This window comes from Chiloscyllium plagiosum, unplaced genomic scaffold (assembly GCF_037043375.1).
Source record: "Chiloscyllium plagiosum isolate Xiang-an unplaced genomic scaffold, Cpla_swu_hap1 HiC_scaffold_37, whole genome shotgun sequence".
Classification (NCBI taxonomy): Eukaryota; Metazoa; Chordata; class Chondrichthyes; order Orectolobiformes; family Hemiscylliidae; genus Chiloscyllium; species Chiloscyllium plagiosum.
The window spans coordinates 21,871,159-21,888,946 of NW_028270175.1; the positions used below are offsets into that span (position 1 = coordinate 21,871,159).

Consider the following 17,788-nt stretch of genomic DNA (forward strand, 5'->3'; position numbering starts at 1 on the left):
TTTAATGCTCCTCTATCTAAAGTTATAAGAACACTCGTTGTTCATCAAGGTGCAAGTGACACAAAGGAACTTTTCCAAACAAATTTATTTTGCCAATTATTTTAAACAAATCCAGCCCCAGATTATGACAAGAACAGTACACAATGGAAACTTTGCAACCATGAGCAGCAGAAACATAAAGTGCATTTTAAATGTTATTAAAACTAAAACCAACTGCATACGAATGATCAAAAGTATTGAGATTTAAACCAATTCTGTTGCTTTGTCATGTAGTAGCATCAATGTTGAACTCTAATCATCCATGCCTCGTGTTGCCACTCTGTGCAACTACTCAAATTTCAGCTGGAACAAACCTCAGCCTGGATCCCTCACATCATTCTTCAGTGAAGAACATAAATAAACAGCAACTTGACTTGCATCTGAAAGATAAGTAGCTTAATATTTCAAACATTAACTCATCTTTTTTCCAAGATACTAACAAAGTGTAGTTCCAGAATTTTCAGTTCAAAGTAATGGCTGAACACAAAACAGCTAATTCAACAATATTAAATACTTGTATTTCTGTCCGTATAACCAGAAGGCAGATTTAGTTTTACAGCCTGGGTACATGGTCAAAATTCAAACTGGTTATTCATGATGCATTTATAAAGCATTTGTTATCAGTGAAAATTGACAGGTTCAGAATGAACACAGTTCTTAATGCTCCCAGTATATTGCAAACTTTTAAACACAGAATTTACCAATATTTAGGGTAAAGAATTTCCTTCATCACTAAAACTGGGTGCATCAAGATCACCATGAAAACAACACAGCAGAGATCTAGAGGTTTGAATGCTCATCCTCCCTTTGGGGCAGTGTTTCAAGTCAATGTAAGAAATATCGCCATCACATCAACAAAAATACTTCACATTGCATTACACAGACAATCCACACACAGAATCTGCAGCGTTCAACACTCCTCGTTTTTATATGTACAGGCAAATGTCCCACTTTTCATAAGTATGACTCATAAAATGCAAACGCGTCCCATTTTCAATATTGCTTACTCTTCATTCCGATTAGATACTCCAACTTGGGTTGGAGATCTAATACAAGAACGAGGAAAAATATTCTTTTTATACAATGAAACCCCATTATCAGCAGTAAATCAGAATTAATTATACTCTCGTTACTAATATCCAAATAGGCACAATGAAATTCCCCTTTACCACTTGCCAATATTGAGTTAATTTAAATTACAGGCAATTGTTTTCCCATACAGTGAGAATCTTTTCCCCATTTATGTACAAGCTCAGTACCCAAGTCCATTCAGATTTGAATTTCAGTTGTCCTTTTCTTACTGGCTTGCTTTGCTGCACAGCTGATTTACAGACCGAGAACATTACATACTGGGTCTACATTCAGCTCAGGCTTACCGCCCACTCTCTATCCAAACAAAACTCACTAACAATTCATTTTAGGGTACAAATAATTTAAACAACCTAGAATAAGAGGTACTCAAAATAGGCTGGAATCTAATCAAGAGGACTCATAATTACAGGCTGGAATCTTATCAAGAAGTTTGTGACAACATAGACTGTGAATTTGGGTAAGGATTGGGGAATGGGATCAGAAGGATTTTTTCATTCCTCAGGAACTGATTTATTTTCCAGTCAAAATACAAATGTTTCATTATTTTTCAGCTGTACATAGGCCCAATATTTTGCTGTAGTTAAAAAGTGGTCTGTGAATCATAAGTGGAGTATCCCATAGGTCACCCTAGATCATGGACCTCAAGACTCCAAAAGATCAGGGAGACAAGTTCCGTGCGGCAAGTGAAAGTCAATAAGCCTGAACTGATTCATGAAAAGGGAGGCGGTCTCCTTCTGACTGTTGTGATGCATATTGTAAAAAGTCAAACACTGATCATTGAGTCGATACTATTAGTTCAGTCCCAGTTTTAAATCAATTCTCAAATGTGTATAAATTATTCTGGGCAAAAAAAAAAATTCCAACATTGCCCCCACCCTCTCTCAGCATAGTAGTTAGTGTTGGATCTGCGTTGCAGATGGAGGAATCATCTCTTAATCTTGCACAAATCAGTTGCTCTCATCTGCTCTGCTCCAGGTACTGGTGAGTGAACATGTTCAGCTCACTGTCCAGCCAACCAGCCTTATTCCTGCAAAGAATAACAGTCGGTTACAACAAGTAGACATCAAGGAATTGGTGCATTGACACCAGGAACACAATACTACGAATGAGATTTTATTCCTTAAACAAAGTTGAACACCTGACAACTTCCATGTACTCTGCAATTCTACCTTCATTCAGTCATAGCATGCAGAAGGTATGGGTTCTGGAGCTCGTTCTCTCTCCATTTGGAGGAAGTTTCACACATAATGCCTTAGTCAGAGAGCTACCACATAATGCATAGTACCTGATCACTTGACTCTAAACTCCAAGAAAGCAGGCCTTATGGAACAGCAAAAAGCTTTGGTAATCATGTTGTGTGCCCAAAGCTAAAAATAGTTGCCAGTGATTTTTCCAATACTAGTGGTTACTCACCTGAGCAGCTTGGCTTTGCTCTGTAATGAATCCAGCAGTTCAATCTTCTTATTTAGATCTTTAATTTCCTCATCTAGGTTCTGCCGTGTTACATCCACCTGCTGACACAACTGGGCAAATGTTCCCGTCAGCTCCCTGCAGAGGAGAGCAAATAACAGAAGTGCTATGAAAGGAAGGTACAGGCACACAAAAGCTAAGCATTTACTGTATTATTAAAACATCTGAAGAGCCTGGGGAAATTACATGAATTAGTCATGGTCCTGCTGCTGATCAGTACCCATTGGTGCCTGTTTAGAGCTACAAGTGGGGATGACAAGTGAAATCAGATCAGGCTTCAATGTAACGTTATTTGTAATGGAATTCCCACCAGAATTTATTAGTTAATGCTATAGGTGAAGAACAATTGTCAGTGTGGGGAACTGATGGGCATTAACATTGGGTTAATGGGACAAGAGGTAGGTGGCACTAGGCAAGTGTTGATGGCTTCAGGGCCTGTGGGGGAACTGAATTAGAAAATCAGAGGGAGAATTTTTGAAGATTGAAAGCAGCAGCCCAGATCTGGAAGTAGAAGAATGTGTTTAGGAAAGCAGTGGAAGATGGGATCTATCTCCATACTGACTCCAACACTTGTCCTATTCCCTCACTTACTGTTGCACCTGATGGCTGCAGTTGGATCCAGTGTAACCAACAATGAGCTGTAGTTTCTCAACAGCGTAATCCACAAGCTGACGTTTGAAAGCTCTTTCTTTGGCTCTGGTCGTCCATGTCAGACGCTCGTACACGTACAGAAGGCCGTACATTCCCACGCTCAATGCAATCAGCCGCCAACCCACGGCTTTCCACACCTGACATACAATCAGACAAGAGGCTCACATTTCTCCAAATCACTTCCATAATGTATCATTTTATAAAAGGCTGGTTTATTTGGTTCGCTGCAACATTCCAATCCCAGTTTCTTAAGGGCAGCTGTAGATTTTCTGTTCATTTATATATTACAAAGGCAATCTGAACAAGCAGCTAAGCAAGGAATGATTGGATGGTAATACAGTAACATCAACGAGAGGCAGGAATGAGAAATCAGACAGCCCTTAGGTGTATACACAGTGCCTACTGTTTCATCAACAAGAGATCATGGACAAACACCAGTGAGTGACTTAAATCCTACTCTCACCTCATAATTATCAACATTTCTCAATTCCAAGCAACTGTCTCATTCTCTTTCAAATGGGTCAACTAACTATTTTCATTCCATGAGATAACTTGAATTTTGGATCCTTATTATCCTCATCCTGATGAGTGAAACCAAAATATATCTGTTTATATTTACCTTAAAACTATTCACATTAAAGGCCTATATCAGGTCATCAGGTAACCTCAGTTCTAACCAACCACCGCAGAAATGGACAGTGAGGAAGACCTTCAAGCCATGAAATACCTCTACCAGCATGGTAATTCACGTGGGTAGTTTCAAGGTATCAACGTAGCCTCATGGTAGAAGTCTCATCTCACCAGTCAGAAAGCGATGGACCCAAGCCTTTGGACAGCTACATGTTCCCAAACAACAGACAATGAAGAGCTATTGCCCTGTTTATTTGGGCAGGAAAATTCCATGATATGTTTCTCATTTTATTTAATATGACCAAAACATATTAAATGGTTTCACTTCAGCTGCTGTCTATTGGATTATGCTGTATTACGTGCATACAGGCTTTGGTGTTTTTAGAGAAATTACTGCACTTCAAAAAGGAATTAATTGACTTTGATGAGATTTGGAATATCCTGAAGCTGTGTTTGTCTTTAGGTTCCCAAAACCTGTTCCTCTTCGTCCTTTTCACAATGTCAGCAATGCCACTCTGTCCTGTCCGATGTATCAGTATTGGTTATCATAGGTTTCGTGTTCGTCTAACCATATCAGTTATACAGAGAAACTGTCACTGTCCAGCTCAGAACGTCATTACTCCTCCACCCGCTCCTGACTTTGCAATTTGGCAGGGATCACCCCATTACTTACCACACCCCCAACCACAATTATTCCCATAGATGTCCGCGAAGTTAATGAAGCCAATCCCGTTATCATGGAAACCATGAGTTCTTCTTGGGTCATGGACCCCTGGGGTAAGGGTGGTAAACTGGTGCTGACTGGCGTAATAGGTAGTTGCCGTGGCACCTGGAGACACAAGAAGCAGTGGAAATCAAGAAGCCTACAACCAATACAAATCTGTAAAATCACCTCATGCGTCAGCAAAGCAGCAGAGGAACCAATCTCACTATTAGCAATCAACAATGGTTCAGTGATAGTGTTCTTGCCTCTGGTCAGAGATTCGAGGGTTGATGTCCAACTCTAGGCATACTAAGAGAATGTTGCACTGTTGGAAGTACCTTCATTTAGATGAGATTAGAAACTGAGACCCCTATCCCACAGAATCATTTAAAGGAAAAACAAAGTTCACCTCTTTGCCTTGACCAACATTTATCCTGCAACCTTGATTAAAAGCCAACAACCAGAAATATGCTAACAACTAGATAAAAGGCTTTTCCTTTGCTTTACCTGGTCGTTGTATCCTGTTAGTGCTCTGCGACTGCTCTTTGGGCCAAGGAAGCGATTGATGAGCATTGTCCACCCAAGTGAGAAGTGGAAATCAATGTCCTCCTGGAAGTCAGCACAGAGCCGATCACAGTTTAGGTCATAGCTGAGAGTAAAACGCTGACGAGGTACCAACACATCTACCTGACCTCTCTCTGTAGGTGGCAGTAGTGGCCGCAGACTCTCTGGGGTAAGAAAAAGAGAAAAATCTTTACATCATCATCCACTGGAAAGAGGCTTCAGCAGGTTTCCATCACTAACTAACACAAGGCACCACAGAACTCTCTGTTCAATTCCTATCCCTGCACCCCATCCCCGCCCTCACACCCGTGCACCCCACCCCCGCCCTCACACCCCTGCACCTCATCCCTACCCCCCCGCACCCCATCCCTACCCCCCCATCCCTGCACCCCATCCCTGCCCTCACACCCCATCCCTACCCCCCCATCCCTGCCCTCACAACCCTGCACCCCATCCCTGCCCTCACACCCTGCACCCCATTTCTGCCCTCCCAACCCTGCCCTCCCATCCCTGCCCTCACACCCTGCACCCCATCCCTGCCCTCACACCCTGCACCCCATCCCTGCCCTCCCATCCCTGCACCCCATCCCTGCCCTCCCATCCCTGCACCCCATCCCTGCCCTCCCATCCCTGCACCCCATCCCTGCCCTCCCAACCCTGCACCCCATCCCTGCCCTCCCAACCCTGCACCCCATCCCTGCCCTCACACCCTGCACCCCATCCCTGCCCTCACACCCTGCACCCCATTTCTGCCCTCACAACCCTGCCCTCCCATCCCTGCCCTCACACCCTGCACCCCATCCCTGCCCTCACACCCTGCACCCCATCCCTGCCCTCAAACCCTGCACCCCATCCCTGCCCTCAAACCCTGCACCCCATCCCTGCCCTCACAACCCTGCACCCCATCCCTGCCCTCACAACCCTGCACCCCATCCCTGCCCTCACAACCCTGCACCCCATCCCTGCCCTCACAACCCTGCACCCCATCCCTGCCCTCACAACCCTGCACCCCATCCCTGCCCTCACAACCCTGCACCCCATCCCTGCCCTCACAACCCTGCACCCTATCCCTGCCCTCACACCCCTGCACCCTATCCCTGCCCTCACAACCCTGCACCCCATCCCTGCCCTCACACCCCTGCACCCTATCCCTGCCCTCACAGCTCATTCCTACAGACACCAACTTCTCACTTCTTTTTATCATTTAAAAACCCAGTTGGTGTGCTACATGTTCCCTACTGGCTCAATGTATCAGCAACCCTGAGCAGTTAAATGAACATAAACTGCAACTAAAGGACAAAATGTATGGTTAGTATCAAGTACCCTTGGAGAAAATTAAATCATAAATAAGCCCAATACTGAAGACTGTAGCAGGGTTCAATGCTACTCACTCATTGACACATAGCTGAAACTTTATATTTCTCACAAATGTTACACTTGAAAAGACCAAACGTCCAACACTGACCAATCATTTCCTGTTGTGTTTTTTGCAGACTGGCTGTAATGGTGACAGAGCAACGCTCAGACATGTTGCGCCCAAGTCCTTCCTCAATATGTTTGTGAAGCTCCTGTAAGAAGGGAGAAACAATGATAAGAAGGCTTAGAATATGGTGGAACATACTGAGAGTAAAAACAGCTTTGACTCCAGGGACCATAAAACTCAACACTTTTAGTGGAAAGTTCACCCAAGAGACAGGGTGATTCTAATGTGAGAAGATTGAGCCCAGGCATCAATCCACTCACCCTAACACCAAATACTCACACTCTTGTAGACTCTGAGCACCACAGCAGAGGGGTGAAATTCCATCTGAAAATCATCCACCAATGTGGCAAGATGGCGAATTTCTTCTGCCATTGCATTCGAGACCTGAAACGCAGGAAATGGCATCAAACCACAGTCAGGTCAGACCTTGTGGCAAGTCCAAAATCTTGCAGCAGAGGAAGTACCCCAGAGAACATTACATCACACTTACCTGCACACCCCACACCCCAAAAAAACAAAAGTGCTAAGCTAGCCCTCCATTATTCAATCTCACCTGCCGCTCCACCTCCTCAGTGATCTGTTTGATTTTAGCTTTACAGTCCTGGGTCAATAAATCCAATTGATTGTCTATAAACTCCAGTCGATCCATTCGTTCCTCTCTCTGTTTCAGGCAATGTACCCTGCAATGAGATTAAAGGTCAGTCCCAACCTCAGCTAAACCCAATTCCTCAGTTTAAGGGTCTTAAGGACAGTGGTATTATTCCATTGTACAAGATCCTTGTCATTTTATTTTTTGATTCCTTATATTGTTAGTGTCCTCTTATTCTCCACAGTGAATTAAACATCCCAATCAGAAATTGGGTGGGGTGTGTTGTTTTACATAATGGACAACCTCTTGATGCATTAACAAACTTCAAATAACATTGGTCCTCTGCTTTCTGTACGCACCTCTGTTCTGTGGCAGCAACATGCACGGAATCCATGATTCGCCGAAGGGCCTCAGAGATCTGCTTGGCACGAACTGTGTGTTGTTCAAACTTAGTCTTCACTGCTGACTGCGAGATACACTCCTGCAGACATTATTCAGAAAACAGGAGGACAGGTTATGTAGCAATCAGCTTAAACCTTTAAACCCTATAGCAAGAACAACTCAGAGGAAGCAAACAAATTCAGGGTAATCCAAGATTTTTTTGTGGTATTTTAGTTGTTGGAGGTGATTTCCTTGAATTCCCGGAGCAGCAATTGCTGTTTTATATGCTGTTGCATTGTTTTGGAACTTGGAAAAAAAATGTCAAAACAACGGCACTTTTAAAAGGGAGAACAATTGCAGCACAAGGTCAGGTCAGAGAGAGAGAGACACACACTGCTAACTGGCAGCAGTGAACCTGTGCAGTTACTGCCTTTGCTGTTGAATTCATGTATTGTTGGACATCGGAGTGCATCTAGGAAAATTAATGAACAGTGAAATTCACAACTGATCTTGGAGGAAGCTATTTGGGAGAGCTCACAGCACAAAAACAGATAAGTGAATAGTTTTAAGTGTAAGTCTGCAGTAGTGAGTAGAGTGGGTTCTTTCTTGATTATATGTTTTAATGATGTATGTCTCTTGATTAAACTTAAAAATATAAACCATAAGTATTAAGTTAGCCTGGATCAGTGTTTTGTAGAGGAATAAGACAGTGCTATTTTCTGGGTCTGTAGATTAGAAGAAGCAAAAATGGCCCTTAGTAGAGTGACATGCTCATCTTGTCAGATGTGAGAGTTTAGGGAGAGTATGTGAGTTACTGAGGATTATATCTGCAATAAATGCCATTGGTTGCGAACCCTATCAGATCAAATGGATCGGTTGCAGCGACACTTAGAGGCAATGAGCAATTTACAAGAGCAAGGGGGTGTGATGGATGGCAGTTATAAGAAGGGAAAATTGTCACAGATACAGTCACATAGATCATTTAATGCCAGGAAAGGTAGGAGTGCTAGGCAGGTAGTGCGGAGTCTTTTGTGGCTATTCCCATTTCAAACAAGTATGCTGTTTTGGAAAATGTAGGAGGTGGATGGATTCTCAGGGGAATGTAGCATGAACAGCCAGGTTTCTGGTATTGAGACTGGCTCTAATGCAATGAGGGGTTCCAAGCGATCGATTGTGTTAGGGGACTCTCTAGTCCAAGGCACAGACAGATGTTTCTGTGGCCAGCAGCAAAAAATCAGAATGGTGCGTTGCCTCCCTGATGCCAGGATCAAGGATGTCTCAGGGAGGGTGCAGAATGTTCTCAAGGGGGAGAGGGCCTAGCAGGAGGTCATTGTACACATTGGAACCAGAAAGGAGAAGTATGAGATTCCAAAGGGAGAATATAGAGAGTTAGGCAGGAATTTAAAAAGGTAGTCCTTGAGCGTAGTAATATCTGGATTACTCCTGGTGCTACAAGCTACTGTGGGTAGGAATAGGAGGATAGAGCAGATGAATGCATGGCTGAGGAGCTGGTGTATGGGAGAAGGATTCACATTTTTGGATCTTTCGAAACTCTTCTGGGGTAGAAGTGACCTGAACAAGAAAGATGGTTTGCACCTGAATTGGAAGGGGACTAATATACTGGCAAGGAGATTTGCTAGAGCTGCTCGAGATGATTTAAAATAGGAAGCGGGGGGAGGAGGGGTGACCCAGGGAGATAGTGAGGAAATTGATCAATCTGAGACTGGTACAGTTGGGAAAAGAAGTGAGTCAAACAGTCAGGACAGACAGGGACAAAGCAGAGAACAAGGTAGGACTGATTAATTAAACTGCTTTTATTTCAATGCAAGAGGCTTAACAGGGAAGGCAGATGAACTCAGGGCATGGTTAGGAACATGGGACTGGGATATCATAACAATTACAGAAACATGGCTCAGGGACGGATAGGCTGCTTAATGTTCCAGGATACAAATGCTACAGGAATGACGGAAAGGGAAGCAAGAAAGGAGGGGGAGTGGCGTTTTTGATAATGGATAGCATTACAGCTGTACTGAGAGAGGACATTCCCGGAAATCCACCCAAATAACTTTCCTGGATGTAAGTGAGAAATAAGAAAGGGATGATCACCTTATTGGGATGATATTATAAACCCCCTAATACTCAGCAGAAAATTGAGAAACAAATTTGTAAGCAGATCTTAGTTATCCGTAAGAATAATCGGGTGGTTATGGTAGGGGATTTTAACTTTCCAAACATAGACTGGGACTGCCATAATGTTCAGGGTTTAGATGGAGAGGAATTTGTTAAGTGTATAGAAGAAAGTTTCCTGATTCAGTGTGTGGATGTACTTGCTAGAGAAGGTGCAAAACATGACCTACTCTTGGGAAATAAGGCAAGGCAGGTGACTGAGGTATCAGTGGGAGAGCACATCAGGGCTAGCGACCATAATTCTATTAGTTTTAAAATAGTGATGGAAAAAGGATAGACCAGATCTAAAAGTTGAAGTTCTAAATTGGAGAAAGGCCAATTTTGACGGTATTAGGCAAGAACTTGCAAAAGCTGACTGGGGGCAGATGCTTGCAGGTAAAGGGACAGCTGGAAAATGGGAAGACTTCAGAAATAAGATAACAAGAGTCCAGAGACAGTGTATTCCTGTTAGGGTGAAAGAAAAGGCTGGTAGGTATAGAGAATGCTGAATGACTAAAGAAATTGAGGGTTTGGTTAAGAAAAGAAGGAAGCATATGTCAGGTATAGACAGCACAGATCGAGTGAATCTTTAGAAGAGTACAAAGGCAGTAGGAGTACACTTAAGAGGGAAATCAGAAGGGCAAAAAGGAGGCATGAAATAGCTTTGGCAAATAGAGTTAAGGAGAATCCAAAGGGTTTTTACAAATACATTAGGGACAAAAGGGTAACTTGGGAGAAAATAGGGCCCCTCAAAGATCAGCAAGGCAGCCTTTGTGTGGAGCTGCAGGAGATGGGGGTTTTACTAAACGAGTATTTTGCATCAGTGTTTACTGTGGTAAAGGACATGGAAAATATAGAATGTAGGGAAATAGATGGTGACATGTTGAAAAATGTCTATTACAGAAGAGGAAGAGCTACTTGTCATGAAACACATAAAAGTGGATAAATCCCCAGGACCTCATCAGGTGTACCCTAGAGCTCTGTGGGAAGTGATCGCTGGGCCTCTTGCTGAGATATTTGTATCATCGATAGTCACAGGTGAGGGCTGGAAGACTGGAGGTTGGCTAACGTGGTGCCACTGTTTAAGAAAGTTGGTAAGGGCAAGCCAGGGAACTATAAACCAGTGAGCCTGACATCGGTGGTGGGCAAGTTGTTGGAGGGAACCCTGAGGGACAGGATGTACATGTATTTGGCAAGGACGGATTAGGGATAGTCAACATGGCTTTGAGCATTGAAATCATGTCTCACAAACTTGATTGAGTTTTTTGAAGAAGTAACAAAGAAGATTGATGAGGACAGAGCATTATACATGATCTGTATGGACTTCAGTAAGGCGTTCGACAAGGTTCTCCATGGGAGACTGATTAGTAAGGTTAGATCTCATGGAATACAGGGAGAACTAGCCATTTGGATACAGAACAGACTCAAAGGTAGAAAACAGAGGGTGGTGGTGGAGGGTTGTTTTTCAGACTGGAGGCCTGTGACCAGTGGAGTGCCACAAGGATTGGTCCTGGGTCCACTACTTTTCATCATTTATATAAATGATTTGGATGTGAGCATAAAAAGGTATAGTATGTAAGTTTGCAGATGACACTAAAATTGGAGGTGTAGTGGACAGTGAAGAACGTTACCTCAGATTACAATGGGATATTGATCAGATGGGCCAATGGGCTGAGGAGTGGCAGATGGAGATCAATTTAGATAAATGCAAGGTCCTGCATTTTGGGAAAGCAAATCTTAGCAGGACTTATACACTTAATGGTAAGGTCCTAGGGAGTGTTGCTGAGCACAGACCTTGGAGTGCAGGTTCATTGCTCCTTGAAAGTAGAGTCGCAGGTAGATAGGATAGTGAAGGCGGTGTTTGGTATGCTTTCCTTTATTGGTCAGAGTATTGAGTACAGGAGTTGGAAGGTCATGTTGCAGCTGTGCAAGACATGGGTTAGACCAAATTTGGAAGATTGCGTGCAATTCTGGTCTCCTTCCTATCTGAAACATGTTGTGAAACTTGAAAGAGTTCAGAAAAGTTTTACAAGGATGTTGCCAGGGTTGGAGGATTTGAGCTAAAGGGAGAGGTTGCCGCTGTTTTGCCTGAAGCATCGGAGGCTGAGGGGTGACCTTACAGAGGTTTATAAAATCATGAGGGGCATGGATAGGATAAATAGACAAAGACTTTTCCCTGGGTGACGGAGTCCAGAACAGGAGGGCATAGGTTTAGGGTGAGTGGGGAAAGATATAAAAGAGATTTAAGAGGCAACCTTTTCACGCAGAGCGTGGTAGGTGTATGGAATGAGCTGTCAGACGAAGTGGTGGAGGCTAGTACAATTGCAACATTTAAAAGGCATCTGGATGGGTACATGAATAGGAAAGGTTTGGAGGGATCTGGGCTGGGTACTGGCAGATGGGACTAGATTGGGTTGGGATATCTGGTCGGCATGAACAGGTTGGACCGAAGGGTCTGTTTCCATGCTGTACATCTCTATGACACTAACACAAAGTAAAAGACCTCATTTATTTGACCAAATGAAATAAAGACCAGGAGGATTTATGGAACACAAGGGCTTTCAGTGAAAACTCTGAATCAGTCCTATCATTCAGCATAGACTCACCTCAAACCGTCGCTCGAAGTTCTGGAATTCGAACATTCTTGCCTGGAAGCCTTCAGCCAGTGCTCCACCTGTTCAAAACATACAAGCAGCACATCACTTCTCAGAGACGTGCAGAAACTCAGGCATCACAAATTAAGCCCGCAGATGAGGGCTCAAATATAAGTGCCGCCACAGTGGGCGGCACGGTGGCACAGTGGTTAGCACTGCTGCCTTACAGTGCCAAAGACCAGGATTCAATACCCGCCTCAGGCGACTCACCGTGTGGAGTTTGCACATTCTCCCCGTGTCTGTGTGGGTTTCCTCCGGGTACTCCGGTTTCCTCCCACAATCCAAAAATGTGTAGGTTAGGTGAATTGGCCATGCTAAATTGCCCGTAGTGTTAATTGAAGGGGTAAATGTAGGGGAATGGGTCTGGGTGGGTTGCGCTTTGGCGGCTCGGTGTGGACTTGTTGGGCCGAAGGGCCTGTTTCCACACTGTAAGTAATCTAATCTAATCTAAATCACAACAATAGAGATGCGGGGTCAAAGTCAAACAGCTGCTTTGAAATAGAATCATTTCAGTCTAATGAATGACATTAGCTCTGCCCAGTCTGGGCCAAGTTAGCAATTGGTCACAGTGTCTCTTGGTTTGGGAAGGCAATGTCCAACTCTTGATTGTTATTCAGTAAATTCTGGTGAAGATTGTGCTTGTGTGTTCGGAAAGAAATAAACAGCCTGAATTGTTACCCTCTTCAGCACAATAGCCAGCCTGCGTGCTCAATGCTCAGCAGTCCATGAGGCTTTTCTCACAAGACTGGATTCAGATCTCAAAATCATGCATCAGGTATGGTGTCCCCTGTTCAGTTTTACTCCATTATATAATCTAGGTGAATTGCCCTTTAAGATTATGTCAAAGGATACTTCCTGTGGAATATCAGTCACTTACAAACATAGGTGAATTTTACGTAAATCAAGGACGCAAAGCACTGCGGATAATGGAGACCTGAAATTTAAAAAATTAAGTACTGGAGAAATTCAGCTGGTCTGGCAACATCGGTGAAGAGAAACAAAGAAAGCTTTTGTCAAGTCTGATATGACTCATTTTCAGAATGGAATAAATGTTGGATAAAGATTTGCCAGGCAATGGGGAAAGAGGAGAGTAAAACTAACTGTATGGATCTTTCCAAGAGACAGACACGATGGGCTAAGTGGCCTCCTTATGTGCTGTGGGATTCTATAGGTCAGGAATATTGCTTCTTCAACCAGGGTTAGCATAAACATGTAGCAATCTTCTTTGCTTCCTTCATACCTCCTTCTGGCATCCCCTGTGCTTTCTGGATGCGAGCATTCAAAACCTCTTTGGCTGACACAAAGAATATGCGATCTGTGGCCTGAGCCCGATCCACCACTCCCAACTCGTCCACCAGGAAACTGGTGCAACGATCCATATGCTGCCGGCGCACCTGTTATCGTGGAAAGAAGTGCTGCATGATTAATACTACACTCAAACAATGCCCAGTCACAGAGTGAGAAAAACATATACATGAGTCAGCATTGAATAATGCCCTAATTATCACTATAATCATTAAAGTTTCATTGCAGAGTGTGTATATTGTCCAGTGTTAATCACTCACACAGAGTGACAATAGCACAGCCATCCACATTACTTGAAACATCAGCCTCCTCCATCTTTCTCTTAGCAGACTGTCAGTCATGCCTGCCGATTGCTGTGGGAAGGAGCTCACAGCTCAACACTGTAAACCAGGGCAACCACTTCAGAGAAGACAGGGTTATTCTCCTTGGAGTAGAAGAGTTTAAGAGTAATTTTGATACAGGTTGAGAATCATGAAGGTTTTGACAAAAAGGAGGAGAAACTGTTTCAGTGGCAGAAGGTTGATAATGATGAAATTGGTAAAAGAACCAGATGCAAAAAAGATGATTTTTTTAAAAAAAAACTAATTTGTGAGATCTTAAATGCACAACTTTGATGGGGGGTGTAAGAAAATTCAATAGTAACTTTCAAATCAAAATTGGATAAATACTGAGAAAGGTCAAATTTGAAGGACAATGGGAGGGGAGCAGCAGGAAAATGAGACTAACTTGATAACTTTTCAAACAGGGGCTCGAGACACAATGGTCTGAGTGGAAGATTCTACGATTCAGTGGCCAATTTCACAATGTAGCAGACGAAGCCCTGTCTCCAACCTGTCTTCCTTAAATCCACCAGTGCCACAGCCTCATGGTGTGCTCAGAGCCTCACACAGAGTTGCTTGATATAGAGTTTCTGGTCCACACTGCTTACCTCCTCCATGTACTCAGGTTCTGATGCAGATGCATCCCAGCGATTATTGAGGATAAAAATGTTGGGTTGTGACAATCGTTCGTTTACTTTGTGGAAGAACTGCTTCTCCTGAAAAAGAAAATAAGGAGATAAGTTTGATCTTTGAACTTGACCAGTTATTGATGCCTGCCTGCACGTCAGTGCCTTGCTCACTGAGCACCGACAGTACACAACCGAGTCTTGCACAGTGTCACTTATAAAACAAAATCATCCTTAGTCTTGCCTGGTGGTGTCTTGTTCACTCACCGTCTGCATTAACGTTGACTCTGAGTTTGCCACCAACACAAAAACATCAGCATCTAGGCAAAATTTATCAATCCAGCTGTCCAGCTCTGTGGTTACATCAATCCCAGGACTGGAAAAAACAGAGAGAAAGTGTATCCATTAATATTGAGGGACAGAAAGGGGTGCCAGTATTCACACAGGGATCCCAGTGACTACAGGGAAGGTCTCAGCGACTACAGGTGTCCCAGTGACTACAGGAAGATTAAATTGAGGGACACCCCCCTCCCCCTCCCTGTACACCTTTCATACCTGTCCATTAGCACCAGGTCATCTCGCAATAAAGCACATTTCATCTTTGGCCACATGACAGACACGAGACTACCCGCAGTGAGTTGTTGATCCTGGTGAAGCGCATGAGCCAGATGATTCACAGTCTATAAAAGACACAACAAACAATTTAACAAAAACTTAAAGAAATTAATTCCATAGACTTGTTGTTCTTCCTATCTCCATAATATTCTGAAGTGCAAGCTCCAACTGTCACTATTCTGATTTTCCTTGGCATTTGCTGCTGTTACAGGGACTACTAATGACACACCCATTTCTCTGTCCTATATGATCATACTATGGGAGTCAACTAATGTCTTACCTTGATGTTTCGTTTCTCCTCAGATCCATCTGTGAGCAGATAGGCCTCATTCCCATCTGAGCCTTCGACACGTAGGAAGCAGTTGGTGGTGTGGCCAATTCCAGAAGGCAAAACTTTGTCCCACAGCATAGCATTTATCACACTACTTTTCCCATTGCTCGTCCTGTAAACAAAATGCAATTAACTCAGAACAAACTAACAGAGTAGACACATCACCAAAGAATTGCCAGGAGTTTGGAATTTCCAAAACAAATCATTCATGACTTTATTGAACACTGGAGTAGGGCTGATGGGCCAAATTGCCTACTCCTGCTTCTATTTCTTACAATCATAGAGTCACACAACCTGGACGAAAGTGAGGACTGCAGATGCTGGAGATCAGAGTCAAGAGTGTGGTGCTGGAAAACCACAGCAGGTCAGGCAGCATCCAAGGAGCAGGAAAATTGACGTTTGGGCAAAAGCCCTTCATCATGAATTTTGCTCGAAATGTCAATTTTCCTGCTCCTCGGATGCTGCCTGACCTGCTATGCTTTTCCAGCACCACAGTTTTGACTCATACAACCTGGAAACAGGCTCATGATTTTAAGTCTAGGACAGCAAAAGCAGTGATAATACCTACAATACAATTAGCACAGTGTATTGTTGGTGATGTAAATGACCTACCTGCCAAAAAATGCTACTTTCATGTGACGCCGTGCCAGTACTTCACTGATCCCTCCAACTTTTGAGAGATAACCTGTCACCTCTAGCACCTGCTCCTCTGTGGTGATGGGATCCAGCTCTCCATTCTGATATGTCTCTGTGGAATTGCAAACAAGAACAAGAGATTAAGCTATGGCATCTAGTTTCTGGAATTCTGTAAAGCAGCCCAGATTCCACGCAGTGCTCATGTTTGGAAATGAAGGCAGTTGTTGTGACAATCAGAGGAACAAGTGGATGTGCTTGAAAGGATGCACTTGAGCAATGAGGGGGTGTGGCACAGAGAGCTGCACCATCCCCAGTCACTGAGACATTGAAGTGTGATTCAGGATGTTCTGTGTGATTGCACTGCTATCAACCACCATGCAATCCAGACAACCTAGGCACAACATTTATCTAGAGTCATAATTTACGAACTATCCAAAGCAGAAGCTAATGAGAAATCATCATCAGTACAGGCCCTGAGGAGGGAAGTTCTGACTGTGCTGTCTCCCTGAGGTAACAGACAGATGCAGGTGAATCAAAGTCCAGAACGTACTGCCATATTCCCATGTGCAGAGATCACATTGTACTCATATCCTGGACCAGACAGGTATTTATGAGCACTGACCTCCCCATTCAGCAAACTACTACCTACCTTTGAGGAATGCAGCACTCTCCTTGATGTACGCCGTTAGCTGCTCAAAGATTCCATTGATTTTCTTTTTAGCTGTAACAAAGTGCTTGAGTGGAGAAGCATTAACCTCAGCCATCAGACGCTTATCTTTCTTACCAACTGCAACTGGGTGTGAGCGGGAGAACATCAGGGACATGGCACTGAAGAAATGAGAGAGAGACGAGAGAGGAACATCAAACTCACTCAGAATCGATAGATAGATACATAGGGCTGGGGGGAGCAAGCAGCGAACAGACTCCAAGGAGGACAGAGACAGAGAAAATGTCAGTTCCCCAGTGTAGAGAGTTGGGGGAGGGGGAACAGGCGCCAAGAATGAGGCTGGACTGACCGGGGTTAATATCCTAAGGACAGGACAGGACAGGACAAGGAGGGGGTGGGGGCGTGCACGGTGACACAGACAAGGCGGGCGGTGTGAGGTGTTCGATACGCGATAGGGCGCAGGGAAAGGACTCCTGCATACAGCATTGGGCTCCGGGACTCTCTCCGCTGAGGCTGGGGCCTCCGGAATAAGCCGTACCCCGGGGCTGAGTTACTGCTCCGGGCGGCGGAAGGCAGTGAGTGACCTTGCGACACTGACTGCTCCTCCGACTCGATCGCGCACTTCCCCCCCGATGCCGGCCAGGCCCGGCCCGGCCTCCGCCTGAATCGTTTCATCGAAGATCAGACTTACATTTGAACCGCTGTCGCCGGGTCCTTGCCTGATCCACGGCCGCTGCAATCGGTCTGCAGCCGCCACTGCCGCTGCTCCCCGGCCGACCGACAGCCTGCGTCATCAACCTGCGACAGCTCTTCGTCATGAGTCCGCGACAACAATTTTCCGTTACTAGGGCAACAGGATTCTGTTG

General features: G+C 44.3%; 1 protein-coding gene across 1 annotated transcript; it reads right to left on the minus strand.

The window, feature by feature from the left end:
• Positions 1 to 67: 67 nt before the first annotated feature.
• mfn2 (mitofusin 2) lies at positions 68 to 17,715 on the minus strand. Its single transcript, XM_043675899.2, has 18 exons — positions 17,614 to 17,715; positions 16,905 to 17,083; positions 16,232 to 16,367; positions 15,569 to 15,731; positions 15,229 to 15,353; positions 14,941 to 15,049; positions 14,656 to 14,763; positions 13,663 to 13,816; positions 12,375 to 12,442; positions 7,581 to 7,702; positions 7,186 to 7,312; positions 6,912 to 7,016; positions 6,615 to 6,717; positions 5,093 to 5,313; positions 4,556 to 4,711; positions 3,193 to 3,389; positions 2,545 to 2,679; positions 68 to 2,158 (listed from the first exon to the last, which is right to left on the minus strand). The coding sequence occupies exons 2-18, from the start codon at positions 17,077 to 17,079 to the stop codon at positions 2,089 to 2,091; spliced, it is 2,274 nt and encodes a 757-aa protein (XP_043531834.1). The 5' UTR covers positions 17,080 to 17,083; positions 17,614 to 17,715; the 3' UTR covers positions 68 to 2,088.
• Positions 17,716 to 17,788: the final 73 nt, after the last annotated feature.